The sequence below is a fragment of the Schistocerca cancellata genome, chromosome 5 (assembly GCF_023864275.1).
Source record: "Schistocerca cancellata isolate TAMUIC-IGC-003103 chromosome 5, iqSchCanc2.1, whole genome shotgun sequence".
Taxonomy (NCBI): domain Eukaryota; kingdom Metazoa; phylum Arthropoda; class Insecta; order Orthoptera; family Acrididae; genus Schistocerca; species Schistocerca cancellata.
Window position 1 is genome coordinate 182438929 of NC_064630.1, and position 22088 is coordinate 182461016.

Here is a 22088-nt window from a genome sequence, read left to right on the forward strand (position 1 = left end):
CGCCGACGGACTGACCCTCTCTGCGTGTTGCCTTCATGGACCGTATGTTGATTCGTGGATCATCATTGTGGTTCGAATGGCTGTGAGCACGATGGGACTTAACATCTGAGGTCATCAGTCGCCTACAACTTAGAACTACTTAAACCTAACTAACCTAAGGACATCACACACATACATGCCCGAGGCAGGATTCGAACCTGCGACCGTAGCGGTCGCGTGGTTCCAGACTCAAGCGTCTAGAATCGATCGGCCACAACGGCCGGCTGGATCATCCTAGACAGCCACAGATTCCTTTTTTTCCTTGACCAGACTTCCGAGCGAATAATGGCGTACCTCGATACATTGTTGGCTGTAATGAGCAAATCAATCTTAGCAATGCGACGATAAGTGGCTGCAAATACTGGATGGCTTGACACTCTTTTTGTCTGCAAACGCGTTTCGCGTACATCCTCGTGGCCTTGGGCACCCTGCCATTCGCGCGGCCTGCTTACGAAATTAACGTCTTGAAAGTCCGAGACTGATTAACGTCGGGTATACATAAAAGTGATATGTAAACATCGTAATCACAAATGCGTCAGCAGATAGAATTTTTTTTTTATAAAATCTCTGAAAGACCTAACATAATTAATTTTCAATAATAGTGACAGATTTCAATTGTTCGATTTTACCTCAAAACGAATAAAACGTAAATTTTATAACTAAAAACGAAGCCGTTTCGGACGTACGTTTTTATGGATTTGTTTTTTTTTTTTGCGTTGTTATTTGGAATCTGACCCCAATGTTTGTAAAAGTAGTTTGACGCTGTCCGCCTGTGCATGTAATGTCTGATGAAGAAGGTTCTAACAAGGGGTAGATGCAAACTTTAAGCCGGCCGCAGTGGCCGTGCGGTTCTAGGCGCTCCTGTCCGGAGCCGCGCTGCTGCTACGGTCGCGGGTTCGAATCCTGCCTCGGGCATGGGTGTATGTGATGTCCTTAGGTTAGTTAGGTTTAAGTAGTTCTAAGTTCTAGGGGACTGATGACCCCAGCAGTTGAGTCCCATAATGCTCAGAGCCAGTTTTTTGCAAACTTTAGCAGCACTTGTGCTATGAAACAAAACTAAAATACATAAAAAATTAGCTGGAGTTATGCGGACGCGGCCACGCCTAATATCAGTAAAGCTGCTGTCTATAGATGGACAGGAAAAAAAAAATGATAGGTCTTCCATGTTGTGTTAGTGGAAACGTCTGAAATAGTTTACCATTACGGGCTGCAGAAGTTGCTCACCAGAAGATGTGAGTGTAGGCCCAGGCATTCGAAGTGCCTGATCAATAAACTCTTCAGTTTGCTACTTACAGTCCGCAGCTCGTGGTCGTGCGGTAGCGTTCTCGCTTCCCACGCCCGGGTTCCCGGGTTCGATTCCCGGCGGGGTCAGGGATTTTCTCTGCCTCGTGATGACTGGGTGTTGTGTGATGGCCCTAGGTTAGTTAGGTTTAAGTAGTTCTAAGTTCTGGGGGACTGATGACCATAGATGTTAAGTCCCATAGTGCTCGGAGCCATTTGCTACTTAAATAAATTCAATCATGCGTCTTGATTCTCTTCGTTGTTTGTTCACTATTGACTGGAACAAAACTGACATTGTGATTTCCGTGTTGCAACTCTATCAAACATGGAAGATTTAAAAATTTCCATTCTTAAAGTTTCTTGTCTGATGAAAGGACTTCTCTCACTTGAGATGGTTGTTTGCGATGTTTCTCGAGGTTTCTTGTTTCCACTGGCAACTGCTACGTTGACAGATTACAAAACTGCTTATATCCGCATATTCACTGCATTCCTGTATAGAAGTCCTGTGACCTGTTACCGAAACCATAGGCAGCGGACGGGAGATAGAATAGCTATTGTTCACTGTGTCTGTCCTCAGAGGTAACCAGAGATTGCACCGTTTAACTGTTATCTGTCAGTGGCTTCGGGGGAACTACTGGACGTTTCGATTCAATAAAGGGGAAGTCGCTTTGCCTCTGTCGCAGATCAGATATAACAACGAATGGGAGACCTTAACAGACAGAGTTCGAAAGTGGGCCTGAAAATTAATTATCATTAAAGTCACAGAGCTCGAACTTTTCCCTCCGTCTCGGAGTGTGTGCTTTTTGGAGACCTCTTCAGACACGTCGTGTCCGTCATTTCCAAAACGGAATTTATGTTACCGACAGCTTTCGAGGCAATGTTTACTGTTACGTCGATTTCCTTTTATGTACGTCCGGCCGTTGCCTTCAACTACTCCAAATACAAAGACGAGTCAGTTGGTTCAGTCTTCTGACAGATTGAACTGGTCCGGGAAACGGAACTGAAACTTTTCACGGGCAGCGCTCTAGGTATGCATCGGAGCTTGTGTGAGGTTTGAAAAGTAAGAGGTAAATGCTGTTAGAACTGAAGCAGTGAGGGCAGGTCATCCGTCCTGCATGGATAACATTGCTGCTGAGAGCCTTACTCTCAGAAGACAGGGTTCCTAGTCCGAGTCCCGTTCTGGTACCAGGTTTTTGTGTCAGGAAGTTAAATTATGAAACCAGATAAGTGTTTCGTATATGGGGACAATAGGTCACCACCACTAGTGGAGAGCGAATGAAAGTGACAGGAGAGTAAAAATAACTGGGAATGCTTTCGATGAAACAAACGGGGCGTCTGTAAACTAAGTCTGAAACGGAAATTTTACAATTAATGGGAATTACTATTTTGACAGATGACAGTGAGACGTGGCCTTTCAGTGAGAAAACCAATGAATAGCTGACAGTTACTCTGAGAAAAATAATAGATGCAGTGTCGAAGCTATAGCTAGATACAAAAGACCACATTAATGTACCTTGGAACACATTTTAGAGCAAGAGGTAATTATAATTGTAAAGAAAATTAAAATCGCCAGGATATGTAGTTTAGTGAACGTATGGTCGGTGGTGCAAGGATTCTTTGCTAAAGTTCAAGAGCTAAGAAAAAAACTTTGATGAATACCTAATAGAAGGTGCAAAGAGGGCATAAAAAACATACTGTAGCGAATGGATGTATACAACTGAACGCTTTAATGCATGGAGAAATATGGAGATGGCGTTTATCGAGTGTTGGATGTTGAATGGTTGCCAATTAAGGTAGATACCCTATTCATGAAGTGTTCGTGCGTTTTTCTTCGTTTTCTGTCATGCGTTCGGCCCATCGCTAATTAGATTTTGCGCAGACATGCGCAACAACAGAGAACTTCATGGCCAGTATCAGTAAAAGGGGAATCTTGGTTGCTAGGCCCTATAATTTTAATTGTCTGGTTCTCCTTTGACTCAACTTTTCGGTCCCACTGCTGCTAAAATGTTCGAGAATTCTTAGGGCGGCTGAATTGCCGCGTCTTGTGAAAATCTGAAATTCTGACTTTTGACGAATTCTTGTAGAATATCCCACCCGCGGGATCGAAACTTTTGATTGATGTACGAGGAGAAAGTAAAGAAACCGAATGACCGAGACGGTGGTTTTTCATTAACATCATAGTATATCTCTGTACGACATCATTTAGTTATTTTTTGTGACGAAATATTATTTTTATCTGAGAACGGAGGTGATAGATGCTTGAGTTGTGTAATCAGGTAAAATCAATTGACAAGAAAATCTACCTCGTCTTTAAATTCGTATGATTGCTTTGCTGCATCTCTCACATGAACGTTGTCGTTCGCTTTTGGATTCCACGAATGTTGCACTATTTCTCGTCAGGAATCCTGCCTTACATGTTTTTTTTTTTGTTTTTTTTTATGCTCTTCTCGAAAAGCCTCTTGCAGTTTTATCGTCTACCAAACCTTACAGCATGACGGGGAAGAGAGTTTCGTGTCTCTGAAAGCATGCCCCTTCCAGATGTCTCTCCTCAGTCGTATCCCACGGCCATGACATTACTTCTGTCCTCAGAAGGAGCGTCATAGTTGTCTCCTTTTGATTATCGGATGTCTCTTCCATACCGTATTTGGCAGTTAGAAAGAGGGTAAACATGCAAAAATCGGATTCAGGTAAATGCTAAGTATTTTTTGCTGTCATCGCGACATGTTCGATCTTCAGTTATGAATCTACTGTTTGTCTAGTCATTGACATTGTCATTTACGAAACTGAATGTGCATTTACTAGCATTTCGCTTTTCGCATCCAAAAGCGTCATCAGGGAGATTTTTCCTAATTTCTACACTGCTGCCAGAAATTTCCCTGTTATTGTATTATAGGAGTTCTGTGCGAAAATCAAACTCTGTTAGCTATAACTAACTACTTTTAGCAATTGTACAAAAAAACTTAAAAGCACACGTTCGTATTACTTTTGCTAAATACGCTGAGAAATCTGCTAAAAATTGTCCGGCACTTGAAATATTGTGAAACGTAGATTTTATCGATTTTCTACTCAATACTCTGTACCATGTTATTGCTGGCTGCAGACGGACAGAAACTGTTGTCAAGAACACAAACATTCGTCTCTCTACACAAGTAAATGATGCAATTGACGCACAAACCCTCCTCTCTTCGCTCTAGGTCCCGTGTACTATACAAAAGTCGCAACGAATGTCAACAGTTTAGCGAACGGATTTACTATTTGGCGGAATTTTCAGTTGCAACGCTCAATTTGAACGACTGCTGTATGCGGACGAGAAGCATTTTGCTTACCTCGTTATCACAGCTGTAAGCACAGTGACTGTTGTGTGAGTCTGTGCAGAAATGTTCAATTTTCTCTCACTACTTCCCATGCATGCAACGTGGAGACGGAGGTTGCTTTCACTGCTGGCCGCGGGTACAGCATTACAGTGTCGGCAACCTGGTGCACATTTTATACACGGCGGTGTGAAACTCGTGAGAATCTGCAAGGATGAACTGTATTCTGAAGGTATAATAATCAAAGAAATTAAGAAAAAATTAACAAATTATGGCCAATGTGACTACTTCCGACAGGTGGCTGTAAACGCTTGAAAAGTGACTATGTCATCAAACAAATAAAAAATCTATCTTACACGTTTTTTGTTCACGTTAATTTAAACATAAATTTACAATGTAGCACCAGTTATAAACGTTTTAAAAGTAACCGAAAATCCATCTTTCGTAAGTAACTACAGTAATTATATAAATCTTGAAAATACTTTGTTTTAGAAATTCGCCTTTTTATTCACCTCTCCTTAAAATAAGATACGTCACGTCATTTGTCTTTAAAACAGTTGGCAACGTCAGTCATGGTTAATGTATGAAAGTATAGCAATCGCCTTGAATGTGAGGAAGCATTTGACGCATCACATTTTGTCTACGATGCAACCACAATATCTGTTATGTTATGTGAGATTCACTGCCCTTTTTTTAAAACTAATTTGTGCCTGATTTTATTCTGAGAAGCTCAGTAATGTATGTAAATACCGTAAATGTAAATTTGATTAAAAAAGTACTTGAAGTGAAGTGAAGCGCAGCTGAACAGCAACAAACTGTTCAGCGCGCAGTCCCCTCAACGTTATTAGTTGTGAATCTTTGGGTATGGACTCTAAAAAAAGACGACTTGTTCAAAAAAAGAAAAGAGGACTGTTAATCTGTATCTTGTGGAAAGAGGACGTGTTGCTAGGCCGTCGCTCAGAACGTTTTGTTACATTTAATGAAAATTGCTATTTCAGTGATAAAACCGAGTAAAGTATGTATAATAGTTGCCAAACATTTATGTATACAAATTTTCTGGAAGTGAAGAACAGAAATATCTTTTTTTTTTTTTTTTTTTGGAAAAAGAGGTGAACTTCATTGTCGTCGACTGCTATCAATCGACAGAACTGTTAAATGTTCGAAGTTCACTAAAATACAGGGAAGGAAATGCATTCTATAGTTTTCATTCAATGCGTAACAACCTCTCATAATTCCTTAATTGCATTAATTGGATTATGTTCTTGTATAATAGTATGGTGTTGAACTCCACAGACCAATTTTGATGCAGCAGGACGTATAGTTTGAAGGAAGTTTGTGTGCCAAGCAATCTCCTTTTCTCACGAAAAGCAGATTGCTGTTTGATGTAATTTACTTACAACAGTGGTCCCTTAGATATGAAAAGCTACGAAAACTTGGGCTCAGTGTGTTGGAACACACACTGATGACAATTGATAGCCGTATTAAATGATGAAATGTATTCACAAAATGTGAATATGACTGTACACCGTCTATACGTTTTACTACACTACTGGCCATTAAAATTGCTACACCAAGTGAAATGCAGATGATAAACGGGTATTCATTGGACAAATATATTATACTAGAACTGACATGTGATTACATTTTCACGCAATTTTGGTGCATAGATCCTGAGCAATCAGTACACAGAACAATCACGTCTGGCCGTAATAACGGCCTTGATACGCCTCGGCATTGAGTCAAACAGAGCTTGGACGGCGTGTACAGGTACAGCTGCCCAAGCAGCTTCAACACGATACCACAGTTCATCAAGAGTAGTGACCGGCGTATTGTGACGAGACAGTTGCTCGGCCACCATTGACCAGACGTTTTCAATTGGTGAGAGATCTGGAGAATGTGCTGGCCAGGGCAACAGTCGAACATTTTCTGTATCCAGAAAGGCCCGTACAGGACCAGCAACATGCGGTCGTGCATTATCCTGCTGAAATGTAGGGTTTCGCAGGGATCGAATGAGGGGTAGAGCCACGGGTCATAACACATCTGAAATGTTGCGTCCACTGTTCAAAGTGTCGTCATTGCGAACAAGGGGTGACCGAGACGTGTAATCAATGGCACACTATACCATAACGCCGGATGATAAGCCAGTATGGCGAAGACGAATACACGCTTCCAATGTGCGTTCACCGCGATGTCACCAAACAGGGATGCGACCATCATGATGCTGTAAACTAAACCCGAATTCATCCGAAAAAAATGACGTTTTGCCATTCGTTCACCCAGGTTCGTCGTTGAGTACACCATCGCAGGCGCTCATAACTGTGACGCAGCGTCAAGGGTAACCGCATCCATGGTCTCCGAGCTGATAGTCCCTGCTGCTGCAAACGTCGTCGAACTGTTCGTGCAGATGGTTGTTGTCTTGCGAACGTCCCCATCTGTTAAGTCATGGATCGAGACGTGGCTGCACGATCCGTTACAGCCATGCGGATAAGATGCTTGTCAGCTCGACTGCTAGTGATACGAGGCCGTTGGGATCCAGCACGGAATTCCGTATTACCCTCCTGAACCCACCGATTCCATATTCTGCTGACAGTCATTGGATCTCGACCAATGCGAGAAGCAATGTCGCGATACGATAAACCGGAATGGCGATAGGCTACAATCCGACCTTTATCAAAGTCGGAAACGTGATGGTACGCATTTCTCCTCCTTACACGAGGCATTACAACAACGTTTCACCAGGCAAAGTCGGTGAACTGCTGTTTGTGTATGAGAAATCGGTTGGAAATTTTCCTCATGTCAGCACGTTGTAGGTCTCGCCACCTGCGCCAACCTTGTGTGAATGCTCTGAAAAGCTAATGGTTTGGAAATCACAGCATCTTCTTCCTGTCGGTTAAATTTCGCGTCTGTAGCACGTCATCTTCGTGGGGTAGCAATTTTAATGGCCAGTAGTGTACTTCATACTGGTGTAATGGATGTCACACTGAGTTATGATTGATTAACTAAAACATGTGAACATGACGATGTATGAGTTTTGAAATTGGTGCAGTGTGAGACCTGGTTTTTGCTCGTCAGATTTGTATGCGTGCACTATGGGACGTGGACACCAGAACATACGGAACTTTAAGTTTGGCCATGAGTCGTGCGCGGAAAGCGAAAGTGGTTAAAGCGACAACTCGCGTGAGGCGGGAAATCCGGGTCTCTACACAATTTTAGTATGTAGCCTGTTTAGAACGGCACTCGCAAGTGGCGAAAACGGTTCATGATCTCGTAAGGGCTCCCTTTCTATCGATTGAAGAAGGAGACCCTAATGAATTGGCTTTCACGGCGATTAGCGATATGAGGTGCATTTTGTGCTGTTACAGATGGCCGAGTAGCGTTTGCCGTACACCATGGACGTGAACGTGACGCGGTGGCTGGTGGCGCTGCTGGTGGCTGCGGCGGCCGGGGGCGTCGCGTGGGCGGACGGCGGCGCGCTGCGGCGCGTGGCGCGCTCGGCGCGGCGCGACATCTCGACGTACCGCGCGTACCGCGACGTCACCGTGCTGCCGTACGCGGTGCCCGAGCGCGCGCGGCTCGCCGTCTTCTCGTTCACGGCCACGGAGGAGATCCGCACGGGCCTGGGCTCGTGCTCGCCGCGCAACGTCACCGTCGACCTGCGGCCCGGCAGCTTCCCCGTCGTCAGCCCCGACGGCGCGCTCTTCCCCGACGACTTCGCGCCCGTGCTCAGCGGGCCGTGGTACGCCGACACCGCGCTCAGCGACGGCCGCGCCTTCGCCGTCAACGTGACCTACCCGCTGGCCGGCGACTGGTACGTCATCGCCTACGTCAGCTACACAGACCCCGACGACGACAAGATCACGCAGCAGGGGCTGACCGCCTCGTGCACCACGTTCCTCGAGTCCACGCTGGACGTGCTGCAGGCGCCCGCTGACGACATCGCCGTCCTGTCGATTGGCCAGCCGCTGCCGCAGCAGGTGGAAGCCGCCGTGGGGCAGCCGCTGCTGAAGGAATACTCCGTCTACGTGCCGGCCGCCACCTGGGAGGTCACCGTCAACGTCACGGTAGAGCGCTGCCAATCGGGGTGTCCCTCGATCACGGTTCTGGTCCGGGCTGGCGGGCTCCCCACTAGCGACGATACGGGCGATAACAGCACACTGACGAAGACCTGCGACAGTGAAGATATCGTCTCGGCCGAAGACTGCCTCTTGAGCTTCGCCCCGTGGGAGGAGAGTTGGCACTATGTGGCGCTGGCACTCGACCTGCCCGAGAAATCGTCCAAGAGGAACGTCAGCGCGGTGTCGTTCTCCGTAGACGTGTCGACGGTGCAGACGGCGATTTCCCCATTCTTCCTATCGCTGAACACCAGCGACGTCGCGGCGCCGGCCGGCAACGCCTCCGCCACGCCGACTGCGCTGGCGGTCGGGGAGGCGGCGCGCTGCGACGAGTGCTGGCCGCAGGTGGCGACGATGAAGCAGTCGTACCCGCCGTTCTTCATGCTGAACTACGTGCTGGTGCCGGGCGCGGACGGGAAGTCGCCGCCGGCGCTGAACGTGACCACCGCCGGGCCGACGGTACTGGGCTTCGCGCTGCGCCCCGTCTCCGAGGTAGGCGGTACGCTGACGGTCCAGCTGCAGCTGCAGTTGGACGCGCAGCTGCGCAACGCCACGGCGCGCGGCGCCGGCTTCAACGTGTCGGTGGTGGCGTGCGTCACGCACGGCACGCGTGCCCTGCCGCTGGCCGACGATCTCTGCGTCGCACCGGGCTTCTCGTCGGGCATCCAGGCGCCGCTCGCCGTCAACTCGACGAGCAGCAAGGCGGCCGCCGCCAAGGTGCACATACCGTTCCCCGCGCCCGGCGCCTGGTACCTGTCGCTGCAGCCGCTCTGCTGGGCGCAGGCCAACGGCTCCGTCAGCTACTTCCAGTGCACCGGACTCACCCAGGTCGCCGTCTCCTTCGTCATCGACTCGGAGGTTAGTGAGTGTATTTAGGCTTGATGCACTCAAGCAGTTTACACTGGTGAACAAAAATTGAGGAGGAAAATAGCTTTCACATGACGTGTCACTGCCAAATAACATAGCTCTATGAATCTTGGACCATAAAGGGTGGTCCATTGATAGTTACCGGGCCAAATATCTCACGAAATAAGCATCAAACGAAAAAACTGCAAAAATCGAAACTCGTCTAGCTTGAAGGGGGAAACCAGATGGCGCTATGGTTGGCCCGCTAGATGGTGCTGCCTTAGGTCAAACGGATATCAACTGGTTTTTTTTTAAATAGGAACCCCCAGTTTTCATTACATATTCGTGTAGTACGTAAAGAAATATAAGTGTTGTTTTTGGACCACTTTTTTCGCTGGACGAAACGTCAGGAACAGAAGGTTTTCTTTCCCGAAAGATTTACCAGCAGCTATGTCATCCAGTCGTGAAACCCTTCATTCTATGATTATCAGTGAATGTTTCCAGCAGACAGGTAAGCTCAGATGGTCCAGGACACTATCCACCTCCTGCACTGGCAGAACAAAATGGTGGCCTTCTTCAGGGTCTCAGGACAATGGAAATTGAAAATTGAGGATAATCAGGAAACTGACAGAGTGGCGAAAGCAGCCTGTCAGGAAAATAGCACACTTCAACATCACATTTCCGTACAGGCTGTCATTTCGTGAATGACAAAGGGAGTGGTGACTGAGTGGGACAGTCAGTGACGGGAAGTGGCTAACAAGAAGCTGCGGATTGCCCCTGCCACTCTCAATGTTACCACGCTTGACTTTTCTATATGGTGAGTCAGTCCAACGATTTTTCTTCTTCAGATTCCTCAAATTTTCCCTACAGCCACTTCGCCCTGGCTGCCCAGCACTTCCTGTATATTTCATTCCTAAGTGATTTATATTACAGTATTCCTATCTTTCCCTGTATATGCTTGTGCATCCTTCTTTTGTGTTCGACTTTCCAACATCTGTGGTAGCCCCTTTTAGAGATATCCATGCATCTTCAAATGAACTGTTACTCTGGTTTTCCTTATGGCAATATCCACATCTTTAGCGAACTTCAAACGCGCCTCATCATTCCTTTCTCTTAAAATGCAATCCATCCTTTATCATTACTAGCCGGCCGAAGTGGCCGTGAGTTTAAAGGCCTGGAACCGCAAGACCGCTACAGTCCCAGGTTCGAATCCTGCCTCGGGCATGGATGTTTGTGATGTCCTTAGGTTAGTTAGGTTTAACTAGTTCTAAGTTCTAGGGGACTAATGACCTCAGCAGTTGAGTCCCATAGTGCTCAGAGCCATTTGAACCATCATCATTACTAGATTATGATCTAAGTCTGTATCTGTTCCTTTGCTCGCCTTACAGTCGAACTTACGATTTCGGAATCTCTGTCTGAGCATGATGTAGTCTCTCTCGAATCTGCCAGTGTCTCCGGGTCTTTTCCTAGTGTACCTCCTGCACTTTTGATTTTTGAACAGAATATTCGCTATTACTATCTGATATTTATTGCAGAACTCAATTAGTCTTTCTCCTCTCTCATTCCTACTACCAACACCACATTCTCCCGCAGCAGTTTCTTCAATTCTTTTCCCTACAACCGCGTTTCAATCCCCCATGACTATTACATTTTCATCCTTCAATACATACTCATTAACCCGTTCAATATCCTCTTTTACTTTCTCTAACTCTTGATCCTCTGCTTGCGACATCGTCACATGCACCAGAACTATCACTGTGGACGTTGGTTTGTTTTCGAATCTGACAATAACAACCCAGTCATTGAACTGTTTACGTTATCTATCTCACAATCTGTCCTACGTTCCTATCCATAACGAATCCTACTGTCATTATACCATTTTCTGCTGTTGCTGGCATTCTGTATTCGTCTAACCAGCACTATTTATTTTATTTTGATTTCGCTTAACTGATCTCGACTGTATCTATATTGAGCCTTTGCATTTTACTTTTCTGATTTTTTAATTTTTCTACTACGCTCAAACTTCTGACATTGACTGCTCCGACCCATAGAATGTTATCCCTTCGTTGACTCTTCTGCATTTTTTTAGTGATCACCTCCTCCTTGAGGGTCTCCTCTCGGAGGTCCGAATGGAAGACTAAACCGGTATCTCTTGCCAACGAAAAGATCATCATGACACTTTTTCAATTACTGGCCACATACCCTGTGGATACACATTATGTCTTTAGTTCAGTGGTTGCCATTGCGTTTTGCATCCTCATGCCGTTGAAGATGCTCATTCTTCGATCTTCTAGGGGCAGATTCCCTTCCCAAGGACAAATAGTTGTCTGAAACTCTCAGCCCGTCCGCTCTCTTTGAAAAAGCCGGTGGCAGAATGAGGGCGACTTCATACGTCGGAAGTCTTCGGCCATCATTGCTGATGATTTTTATTAAAAATTTAATCACTGGCTGGCTTCGAACTCAGGACGTTTTGGTTACTAGTAAAAGACGCAACACCTAGACCACGGGCATATTAGCGAAGGACACGGTTAGACTGAGTACAACTTTTGGTAATGGAAATGCCAACTGCGTCCGTGTTGGTTGTGAAGCCTTATACTGTAGTCAGGTGCAGTCTCGCAGATTCTAGACTCTTTCATTCATCATGTAATGCACGCTTTAAAATTCAACTGTCCATCTACTCGAGCGCAAAGGGACGAACATTTGATCCGTTTGTTATCATTGCTTGTTAAAGAACCATCTTGTGATTCATTTGATTTTTATGGGTAAACCTCAGCAACAAAAAAAAAAACGTATAGCTGCACAGCTGGACTTAGAAAAGCCAAAATTTAAAGAAGAAATGAAGATATATTACATACATCTGAAATTAAAATGTACGTGAAAACAGTGATATCAATCGAAAATTTCATTGGTAGCTAGTATTCTATCAGTTTACGAAGAATGATTGGCAGTTCATTTGCAACAACTGAAAACTATCATGTTTCCTTTGCAGCTGTGAACTTACAAGGTGACAACTGTTGAAATATATGAAATAAAGTCGTTATAACTTCTGAACGGTTTGCGTTAGGACGTTCAAACTGCACGGTTGGCCGCGGGGCATGATGGGAATTAGTATGCGCATTTGGTTTAGCGACGAAGCCCACTTTCATTTGGATGGGTTCGTCAATAAGCAAAACTGGCGCGTTTGGCGGACTGAGAATGCGCATTTCGGTATCGAGAAGTCTCTTCACCCCCAACGGTTGACTGTGTGATGTTCAGTGTCTAGTCACGGAATAATCGGTGCGGTATTCCGTGATGGCGCGGTGACTGCCGAACGGTACGTGAATGTTTTGAAAGATGATTGCATCCCCATTATCCAAAATGACCCTGATGTCGACAAGATGTGGTTTATGCAAGAGGAAGTTCGACCCCATCGAAGCATAAGAGTGTTTGATATCCTAGAGGAACACATTTGGAACCGCATTCTGGCTACCCAGGGGTCACAGGCATGGGACTCAATTGGCCGCCATATTCTCCGGATCTGAAAACATGCGACTTCTTTTTGTGTGGCTATATTAAAGACATGGTGTACAGCAATAGCCCCAAAACCATTGCTCAGATGAAAACAGCCATTCAGGTAGTCGCCGACAGCATAAACGTTCCGACACTTCCGCGGGCCATGCCGAATTTCGCTGTTCGTATGCGCCACATATCGCAGACATATCCAACATGTCATAACCTAAACCCTAATATCGGGAGTGACGTTCACATATTGAATAAAGTGTGTACACGCCGCGGTTTGTAATTAATTTACGTTTTTTTCATATAGTTCAATAATTGTCCTCTCTACACACCCTAAGAAAACATAGAATAGAAGGTGCGCACAGCTACATTGCATGGAACAGGTCAAGGGAGTAACCCCTCATAATGATGTGGTTTTCTTCACCAACAATTCGAAAAGAAACATAAAAAACATATTTATCATGAACATTAAGGTTGTAAATATTTGTAGATGTCACGAAATACACTACAATTGTCTTTCCGATGCACAATGTATGCTGGGGAAACGGATGCGACCATGAATGGACTGCAACAAACGAGACGCCATGTGAGAAACAAATAACAGGAACTTTTTCATAAAAATTTAAGCACTGTTTCTTTTTTGGTCCTCAATTATTTGTTGGCTATATCTCAGACTCGGTCTTCTCCTACGGATTTTACCGCCAACATCTCCTGCTAGCATCATGGATGTTATTAGCTGATGTCTTAACACGTCCTATCATCCAATCCTTTGTGTATGTTTTCCATATATTTCTCTGCCCTCTGAGTTTCAGTATTCTTCTATAGCACCACGTCTCAAACGTTTCGATTCTCTTCTGCTCAGCCACCACAGGCCATGATCCACTTCCATCCAGTGCAGTGCTCATATTTACATTGAAATTTCTTCCACAAATTAAGGCGAATGTGTGATAGTAGTAGTTTGCTCTTTCTCGGGAGTGCCCTCTGCATGGGATACTGTACCTATTATGTTATTCTTGCTTAGTCCATACTACCTTATTTTGCTTCCAAGGTAGCAGAATTCCTTCACTTCGTCTGTTTCATTGTCCCCAATTTAGATGTTAAGATTATCAGTAATCTGATCTGTGCTACTCCTCATCACTTTCGTGTTTTCTTTGTTTACGCTGTCCATGTTGTGTGCTCAGTAAATTGCTCATTTCGTTCAGTATGTCCTGTAATTCTTTCTCGCTCTCTCTGAGGATAACGGTGTCATCAGACATTCTTAACGTTGATATTCTTCCACCCAGAATTTTTTATCACACTTTTGAACCTTTCTTCGGTTTTCGTCGCTGCTTCTTCCACTTATAGAATGAACACTAGGGGCGAAATGTTGCACCCGCGTCTTACTCCCCCCCTCCCTTCTTTTTTTAATCTAAGTACTTCGTTATTGGTCTTCCAGTCTCACAGTCCCCTCTTGGTTCCCATACATTTAGCATATTACTCGTATTTCCCCAGACATTACTTCTGTTTTTCTCAGAATATCGAACATCTTAGACTGTGCTCAGCAAACACAACTATCAGAATTTGTCTCTGGAAGGGCAGGAAAATAACCATCTGAATACAGAACATGTGAGTAGCGTGACAAGTTTTTGGACTCTCCCTTTTTTTTCTTTATTGTTATTTCACTCCCCAAAATGGGGTGGGCTGGCAGTGGCACAATACGCCACTCTTCAGCCAAGAGAGTTACAGAGAAAATAACACATCAAATAGAATTTTATAAAGTGTTGCATAAACAAGAACAAAAATAGATAATTAGAAACGGTAGATTTAAAAACAACATAGACGAGAGCCATACACACATGCGGAGAATGAACACTGTGAGTCGGCACGAAAACAAAGTAACACCACAGTGGGAACACGAATGACGCTGGCGACACTGCTGGTGCTGGTGGAACGTATCACTACACACGGCATTGGAGTAACACTGACACCACAACGAAAACGTTGAAAATCACTGCACCAAAGGGGACCTACCACCTGGATGAAGGGAGGAGGGGGGGGGGAAGAAAAGGGGGGACAGGCAGTAGGGGGAAACCAGGAGGGAGGCAATGGAGGGGAGAAGGAAATGAGCTGGAAGGAGCCAGGAGGGGTGAAAAGGAGAAAGGTGTTCGGCAGGGGAATAGGAGGAAGAAGGAAAGGGGGAGAGGGAGGGAGAGAGGGAACCCTGAGGAGGGGGGGGGGAGAAGGAGGGATTAGATCTGGTAGGAGGGGTAGATGGAAGGCATGAGGACATCATCTGGGAGGGGGAGTTGGCGGAAGCTACCTCTGCCGAGGGTATCGAGTTTGTGGAGATGGAGACCAGGCAGGACACTGTGGTACAGGCGTGGCAGTGGGTTAGGGTGGGAGAGAATGGGGGAAACCAAAGGATGGGGGGAATCCAGTTTGTGGGAGACATATAGGATCCGCATTCGTTCTAGGAACAAGAGGAGATGGGGGAAGGGAATCAGGTCATAAAGGATCCGCGTGGGGGATGGGAGACAGATGCGATAAGCGAGGCGGGGTGCATGGCGCTCAAGGATTTGGAGGGATTTGTAGTAGGTGGGGGGCGGGGGCGGTGATCCAAGCGAGGTGGGCATAACATAGTATGGGGCGGATGAGGGACTTACAGGTATGTAGGATAGGGGAAGGGTCTAATCCCCATGTTTGACCAGAGAGGAGTTTGAGGAGATGGAGACGGTTACGTGCCTTGGCTTGGACTGTGAGGAGATGGGGGGGATGACTTCCCCTCCTGCAGAGTTCTCTTAGTTAAATATACGCCACAGCTGACCCACATAGAATACGCCCAGTATTCAGCTCCCTGGGCGACGACCGTTCCAATCACCACAGCTCACTATAACTCAAAAAGGTTTATAATCGGTACTATCCGCGGTGTCACCGATACCGACCAAAGGAGTATCCTGTCCGGAACACGTCGTGTAGCAGGTTCCCTCTAGCTTCCTGGTTGCAATCATTCTTCTCGTAGCTGGCTGGCTCCGGCCGTCCCTCATGGCGGTCGGCAGGGGGCGACACCTGAGTGGTGCTGGTCGCGCCACACTGTGGTACCGGCGCGGGAAGGTTGCGCACGGCATTCAAAGGCGTCGGACATGTGGCGATGATACCGTCGGCACACTAAAACTGAATTGATCATTATCCAACATACCCTCAATTTTTTTTCCATTCTTCTGTTTATTATTTTTGTCAGTAACTTCTGCGCGTGAGCTGTTGAAGAGGTAGTACTATAGCTTTCGCTCTTATCCGCCTTCCTATCTTCGGGACGGTGAGGATGATAATTTCCCGAAAGTCTGATGGTATGTCTCCAATCACATGTATTCTACACCTGAATCGTTGTTTTGTTGCCGCTAACGCCATTTATTTTATAAATTACGAATGAGTCTTATTTATGCCCTCCGCCTTATTTGATTGCAAGTTTTCCAAGGATCTATTGATATAGAAAACATAGGTGATCTACTACTACAGTCAAATATTGAATCTCAATTCTTCATCCATCACATTATCAGACAGTCCCTTACCCTCGTAGAAGTTTCCAGTGTACTCTTTCCATCAGTTCGCTCTCACCTTTGCGGCCATGGATGCCCTTGCTATTAATTTCTCCGAAGGGTGTTTCGACTTTTCTGTATGCCGAATCTGCCCTTACAACAACCATTTCTGTTTATTTAAGTTTTCCGTACAGCCATTTCACATTAGTTTCCCTGTACTTAGTATTTATTTCATTCATAAGTAATTTCTGTTGCTGTATTCTCGTCTTCTTCCGAGCATTTTAATACTTCCTTGTATCTTCGATCAGGTTTCATCGCTGTTATCTTTCTTGAACCTGTGTCTGTCCAGCTTCTGTTGTTGTCCGATTTAGTTAAGTCCATTCCTCTTCAACGACTCTGCATGCTGCTGCATCTGCAGTCTTAGAGGATTACCATCTCCCATTCCTGGTACCGGGTCCATATTCTCCCATACGCCGTTTTTCACTATTTCACACACGATCATTAGCTTTTGATCTCCTTTACGGAATGAATTACATGTTCATAATCCTCTTATACTTTCGTCGTCTTCTGCTTGTGTCGTCGGCATGTATACTTGAAATATTTATTGTTGTTGGTTTAGTGTCGATTCTGAGGAGAATAATCGTGTCATCGAATTGTTCAAAATTAAAAAGTCTCCACCATGAATGAAATTCCCAATCTGCAGCGCAATCTCCGCTGATACGAAACTTCCTGGTAAATAAAAACAGTGTGCCGGGCCGAGACTCGAACTCGAGATCTTTGCCTAGCGCGGGAAAGAGATCTACCGACTGAGCTACCCAAGCACGACTCACGATCCGTGCTGACAGATTTACTTCCGTAGTGGTAGCACACCTGCTCGCGTGAGGCAAAGGTCTCGATCTCGAGTCTCGGTCCGGTTCACAGTTTTAATCTGGCAGGAAGTATGAAGTCTCTGTCCTATTTCCTATTCATAACGAATCCTACACCAGTTTTCTGTTTCTATAAATACATTACTGGCCATTAAAATTGCTACACCAAGAAGAAATGCAGATGATAAACGGGTATTCATTGGACAAATATACTAGAACTGACATGTGACCACATTTTCACGCAAATTGGGTGCATAGATCCTGAGAAATCAATACCCAGAACAACTACCTCTGGCCGTAATAACGACCTTGAAACGCCTGGGCATTGAGTCAAACAGAGCTTGGGTGGCGTGTACAGGTACAGCTGACCATGCAGCTTCAACACGATACCACAGTTGATCAAGAGTAGTGACTGGCGTATTGTGACGAGCCAGTCGCTCGGCCACCGTTTACCAGACGCTTTCAGTTGGTGAGAGATCTGGCGAATGTGCTGGCCAGGGCAACAGTCGAACATTTTCTGTATCCAGAAAGGCCCGTAAAGGTCCGTAGAGGTTCGCAGGGATCTAATGAAGGGTAGAGCCACGGGTCGTAACACATCTGAAATGTAACGTCCACTGTTCAAAGTGCCGTCAATGCGGACAAGAGGTGACCGAGACTTGTAACCAATGGCACCCCATACCATCACGCCAGGTGAAACGCCAGTATGGCGATGACGAATACACGCTTCCAATGTGCGTTCACGGCGATGTCGCCAAACACGGATGCGACCATCATGATGCTGTAAACAGAGCCTGGACTCACCCGAAAAAATGACGTTTTGCCATTCGTACACCCAGGTTCGTCGTTGAGTACACCATCGCAGGCGCTCCTGTCTGTGATGCAGCGTCAAGGGTAACCGCTGCCATGGTCTCCGAGCTGATAGTCCGTGCTGCTGCAAACGTCGTCGAACTGTTAGTGCAGATGGTTGTTGTCTTGCAAACGTCCCCATCTGCTGATTCAGGGATCGAGACGTGACTGCACGATCCGTTACAGCCATGCCAATAAGATGTCTGTCATCTCGACTACTAGTGACACGAGGCCGTTGGGATCCAGCACGGCGTTCCGTATTACCCTCCTGAACCCAACGATTCTATATTCTGCTAACAGTCATTGGATCTCGAGCAACGCGAGCAGCAATGTCGCGATACGATAAACCGCAATCGCGATAGGCTACAATATGACCTTTATCAAAGTCGGAAACGTGATGGTACGCATTTCTTCTCCTTACACGAGGCATCACAACAACGTTTCACCAGACGTCGGTTGGAAACTTTCCTCATGTCAGCACGTTGTAGGTGTCGCCACCGGCGCCATCGTTGTGTGAATGCTCCGAAAAGCTAATCATTTGCATATCACAGCATCTTCCTCCTGTCTGTTAAATTTAGCGTCTGTAGCACGCCATCTTCGTGCTGTAGCAATTTTAATGGCCAGTAGTGTATTGACCTATATTAGTTTGATCAGAAATTATTATCCTCTTCCCGTTTCATTCAATGACTCCCACTATATCCAGATTGGGCATTTGGCATTTCTGTTCTTAGTTGTTATTGCTTCCGTACGATGTCCATAGTGGTATTCTATGCTCAGACATGTTGGATGTTATTCTTTCATTGGTTCTTCAGTCTTTTTCTCGTCTCCCTTGGAAGTTCGCTGCGGGTGATCCGAATGGAGGACTAATGCGGGATCTTTAGCCAGTGGAGAGATCATAACGACAAATTCTCAATTACAGGCCACTGTTGGTGTGGATAGACATTGTGTCGGTGATGCAGTGCTTTCCGTTACTTTCTGCTTCCTCATGCCGTTGCTGACTGATGATTCTTTCCGCCTTCTTCTATGGGCAGTTTCACACCCCAAGGGCAAAGAGCGCCCTGAGCATCTGTCCTCTCTTTTGCCCTCGTCGAGAAGATCGTTGGCAGAATGAGGGTCACTTCTGAAGCCGGAAGTCATCGGCTACTTTTGCTGACGATTTTTATCTAAAATTTGAGCAATGGATGGAATCGGAGACTTATGAATGGAATCGGAGACTTAAGTCGAAGCACAATTGTGTACTGATACACATTAGATTCTTGACGTAGAATGAAATTCCTCCTTTTCTATGAGCAGAAATACCGCCAAATATTAATTGTTGACTAGCAAGATAAGGATAGAATACACGTCTTTTTTATGCGCGTGTAGTAAATCTGACCGAATTAGATCTTAATACGCAGCAGTGGGACTTACTTAATAAAGGGCTTAAATATATGACGTCCAATGGCGGCTAGATGCTAGGACAATTACGTCTATGGTTATAGATTTAAAATCTGCGCTAGATGCGACAAGTCAGAAAAACTAAAAATTACATGTAAGGCCAATGATGTTATTGAAAAGGCTACCCATAAAAAAACTAGTACTAAACATCAGGTGCTTATAAATCCTATTAATAAGAAGTTGAAATCGGAAGAGGCATTAATTGTACTTGCTGATAAGGGCATCGTTTATAGGAAGGACTGTATCACTAAAATATTCCAGTTTTTTGAGGAGACGAACATCCAACGAAGAAATTATGATTCCACTAAAATGTAAGTGAAAGATCTCGACACGTGCATAGGCGGTTGTCCCGCTATTTTTTTTTCCTGATCTTGTACCAAAACTGAGAGTGATGAATCCTAAGACATCGGTCCTTCGTGTCCAAATTAGACTCATCAACCTGGTTGCCCAATACGTCCGATAATTAACGGTATAGGAACCCATGTGAACCTGCCTCTAAATACATGTTACTGTTACTACGGAAAAAAATTTGCAATCTCTAATAGAAAAGATTTGGTACAGCTACTCGCTGGTAAAACTTTCCCATCTGATTGCAGTTTGCTCCCATTTAACATTAAAAATCTGTGTACAAACGTACCTCTCGACGAAACGATCCTCATCATACAAGAAAATTTCCCCAAAACATCGGCATCTCAGTGCAGAGGAGTTAGCAGAATTAATCACTTTACTTAGGCTGCTTACGTAATACAATTACGTCCCTTTCAACGGTCTGTATTACAAACAGAATGAGGGGCCGGCCATGGGAACTGTTTAGTAGTGTGTCTCACGGATGTTTTTCTCAATCATCTACAGTGTAATTCTTGAGTTTCTCCCGGCGTAGTTGATAATCAAAATATCCACGGGTGTGCTGCCGGTCTATAGTTTCCAACGGGGACAATATTTCGGCGATCATACATGTCGCCATCATCAGGTGAACTGACGGACTGAGCTCATGTGAACGTGCCGGCACGGAGATCCGTACGCTATGGCTGCTCAGAGGGAACTGGGTTCGGTCGCGGCGGCGGTCGATTTAAATACCCGCGGCGCGCTCCCTCCGCCGTCCGCGCCCCGCGCCACGGTCGCGTGGTGGAACAGATTGCGACGGCGTCTGAGATGACGTCGGTGTGATAGCTCTGTCCGCCGTGGTCGTCACAACTATACGTTTGCTCGATTTACTCTTGATTAACCCAATCGCTGGTTCCCAAGCCTTGCTAAGATTATAGCCACAGTCACGGTTTATGAGGTCGTCATTGGTGCGAATTTCGATGGCCTCTCTAACAACGCTGTCCCAGTATCTCGACGTCTGTACCAGAATCCTCGTGCGGTCATACTCCATGGCGTGATTTTCCGACAAACAAAGTTCAGCGACCGCCGACTTGCTCGGATACATCAGTCGAGTGTGCCTCTGGTGTTCACGGCATCGATCCTCGACGGTACGCATCGTCTGACCAATATACGACTTGCCACATTGACACGGAATCTGGTACACGCCGGCCTTCCTCAAACCGAGGTCATCTTTGGCGCTCCCCACCAGTGCACGAGTTTTATTTGGAGGACAAAACACAGTTCCGACCTGGTGTTTCTTCAGAATGCGGGCGATTTTCCCCGAGAGTACGCCTGTGTATGGAATAAATGCAGTGCCTACCTCCTCCCTCGTGACTTCATCCATCTCAACAGGTTGTGCTGCAGTGGTTGGGCGGAGAGCACGTTGAATCTGCCACTCTGAGTACCCCTTCGAGAGTCACTAGAATTGATTAGTCAGAAGTCTGACGAGAAGACCACTGAACTTTTTAGGCATGCCTTGAATTCCACGTATTTTCTTTTTAATGGAGAATACTACGAAGAAAAGGAGGGAGTCGCCATGGGTAGCCCACTCTCACCAGTGGTAGTGAATTTGTACATGCAGAACTTCGAGGAGGAAGCCCTGTCGTCATCCGCATGGAAATCTACTTGCTTTTTCTGTCACGTGGACGACACGTTCGTCATCTGGCCACATGGTATGGATAAACTCCTTGACTTCCTTATACGTCTAAACTCCATACACCCCAACATCAAATTCACTATGGAGACTGAAACGGAGGGTAAATTACCTTTCCTTGACGTCTTGGTCAAGAGAAGGGCTGACGGCACCCTAGGTCATGGGGTGTATCGGAAGACAACGCACACTGATCTATATTTGCACGCAGACAGCTGCCACCATCCTTCACAGAGGAACGGGGTACTTAAAACTCTAGTACATAGGGCGCGCACTATCTGTGACGCAGAGAGTCTACCCCAGGAATTGGAACACCTGAGAACTGT

General features: G+C 45.8%; 1 protein-coding gene across 1 annotated transcript in view; it reads left to right on the forward strand.

Annotated features, from left to right (window-relative positions):
• The first annotated feature begins 8020 nt into the window (after positions 1-8020).
• The window catches only part of LOC126188428 (post-GPI attachment to proteins factor 6), a 136740-nt gene continuing 122672 nt past the window's right edge, over positions 8021-22088 (forward strand). The window contains exon 1 of the mRNA XM_049930031.1: positions 8021-9601. Coding sequence (XP_049785988.1) covers positions 8021-9601 — 1581 coding nt within the window. The remainder of the gene's footprint in view (positions 9602-22088) is intronic.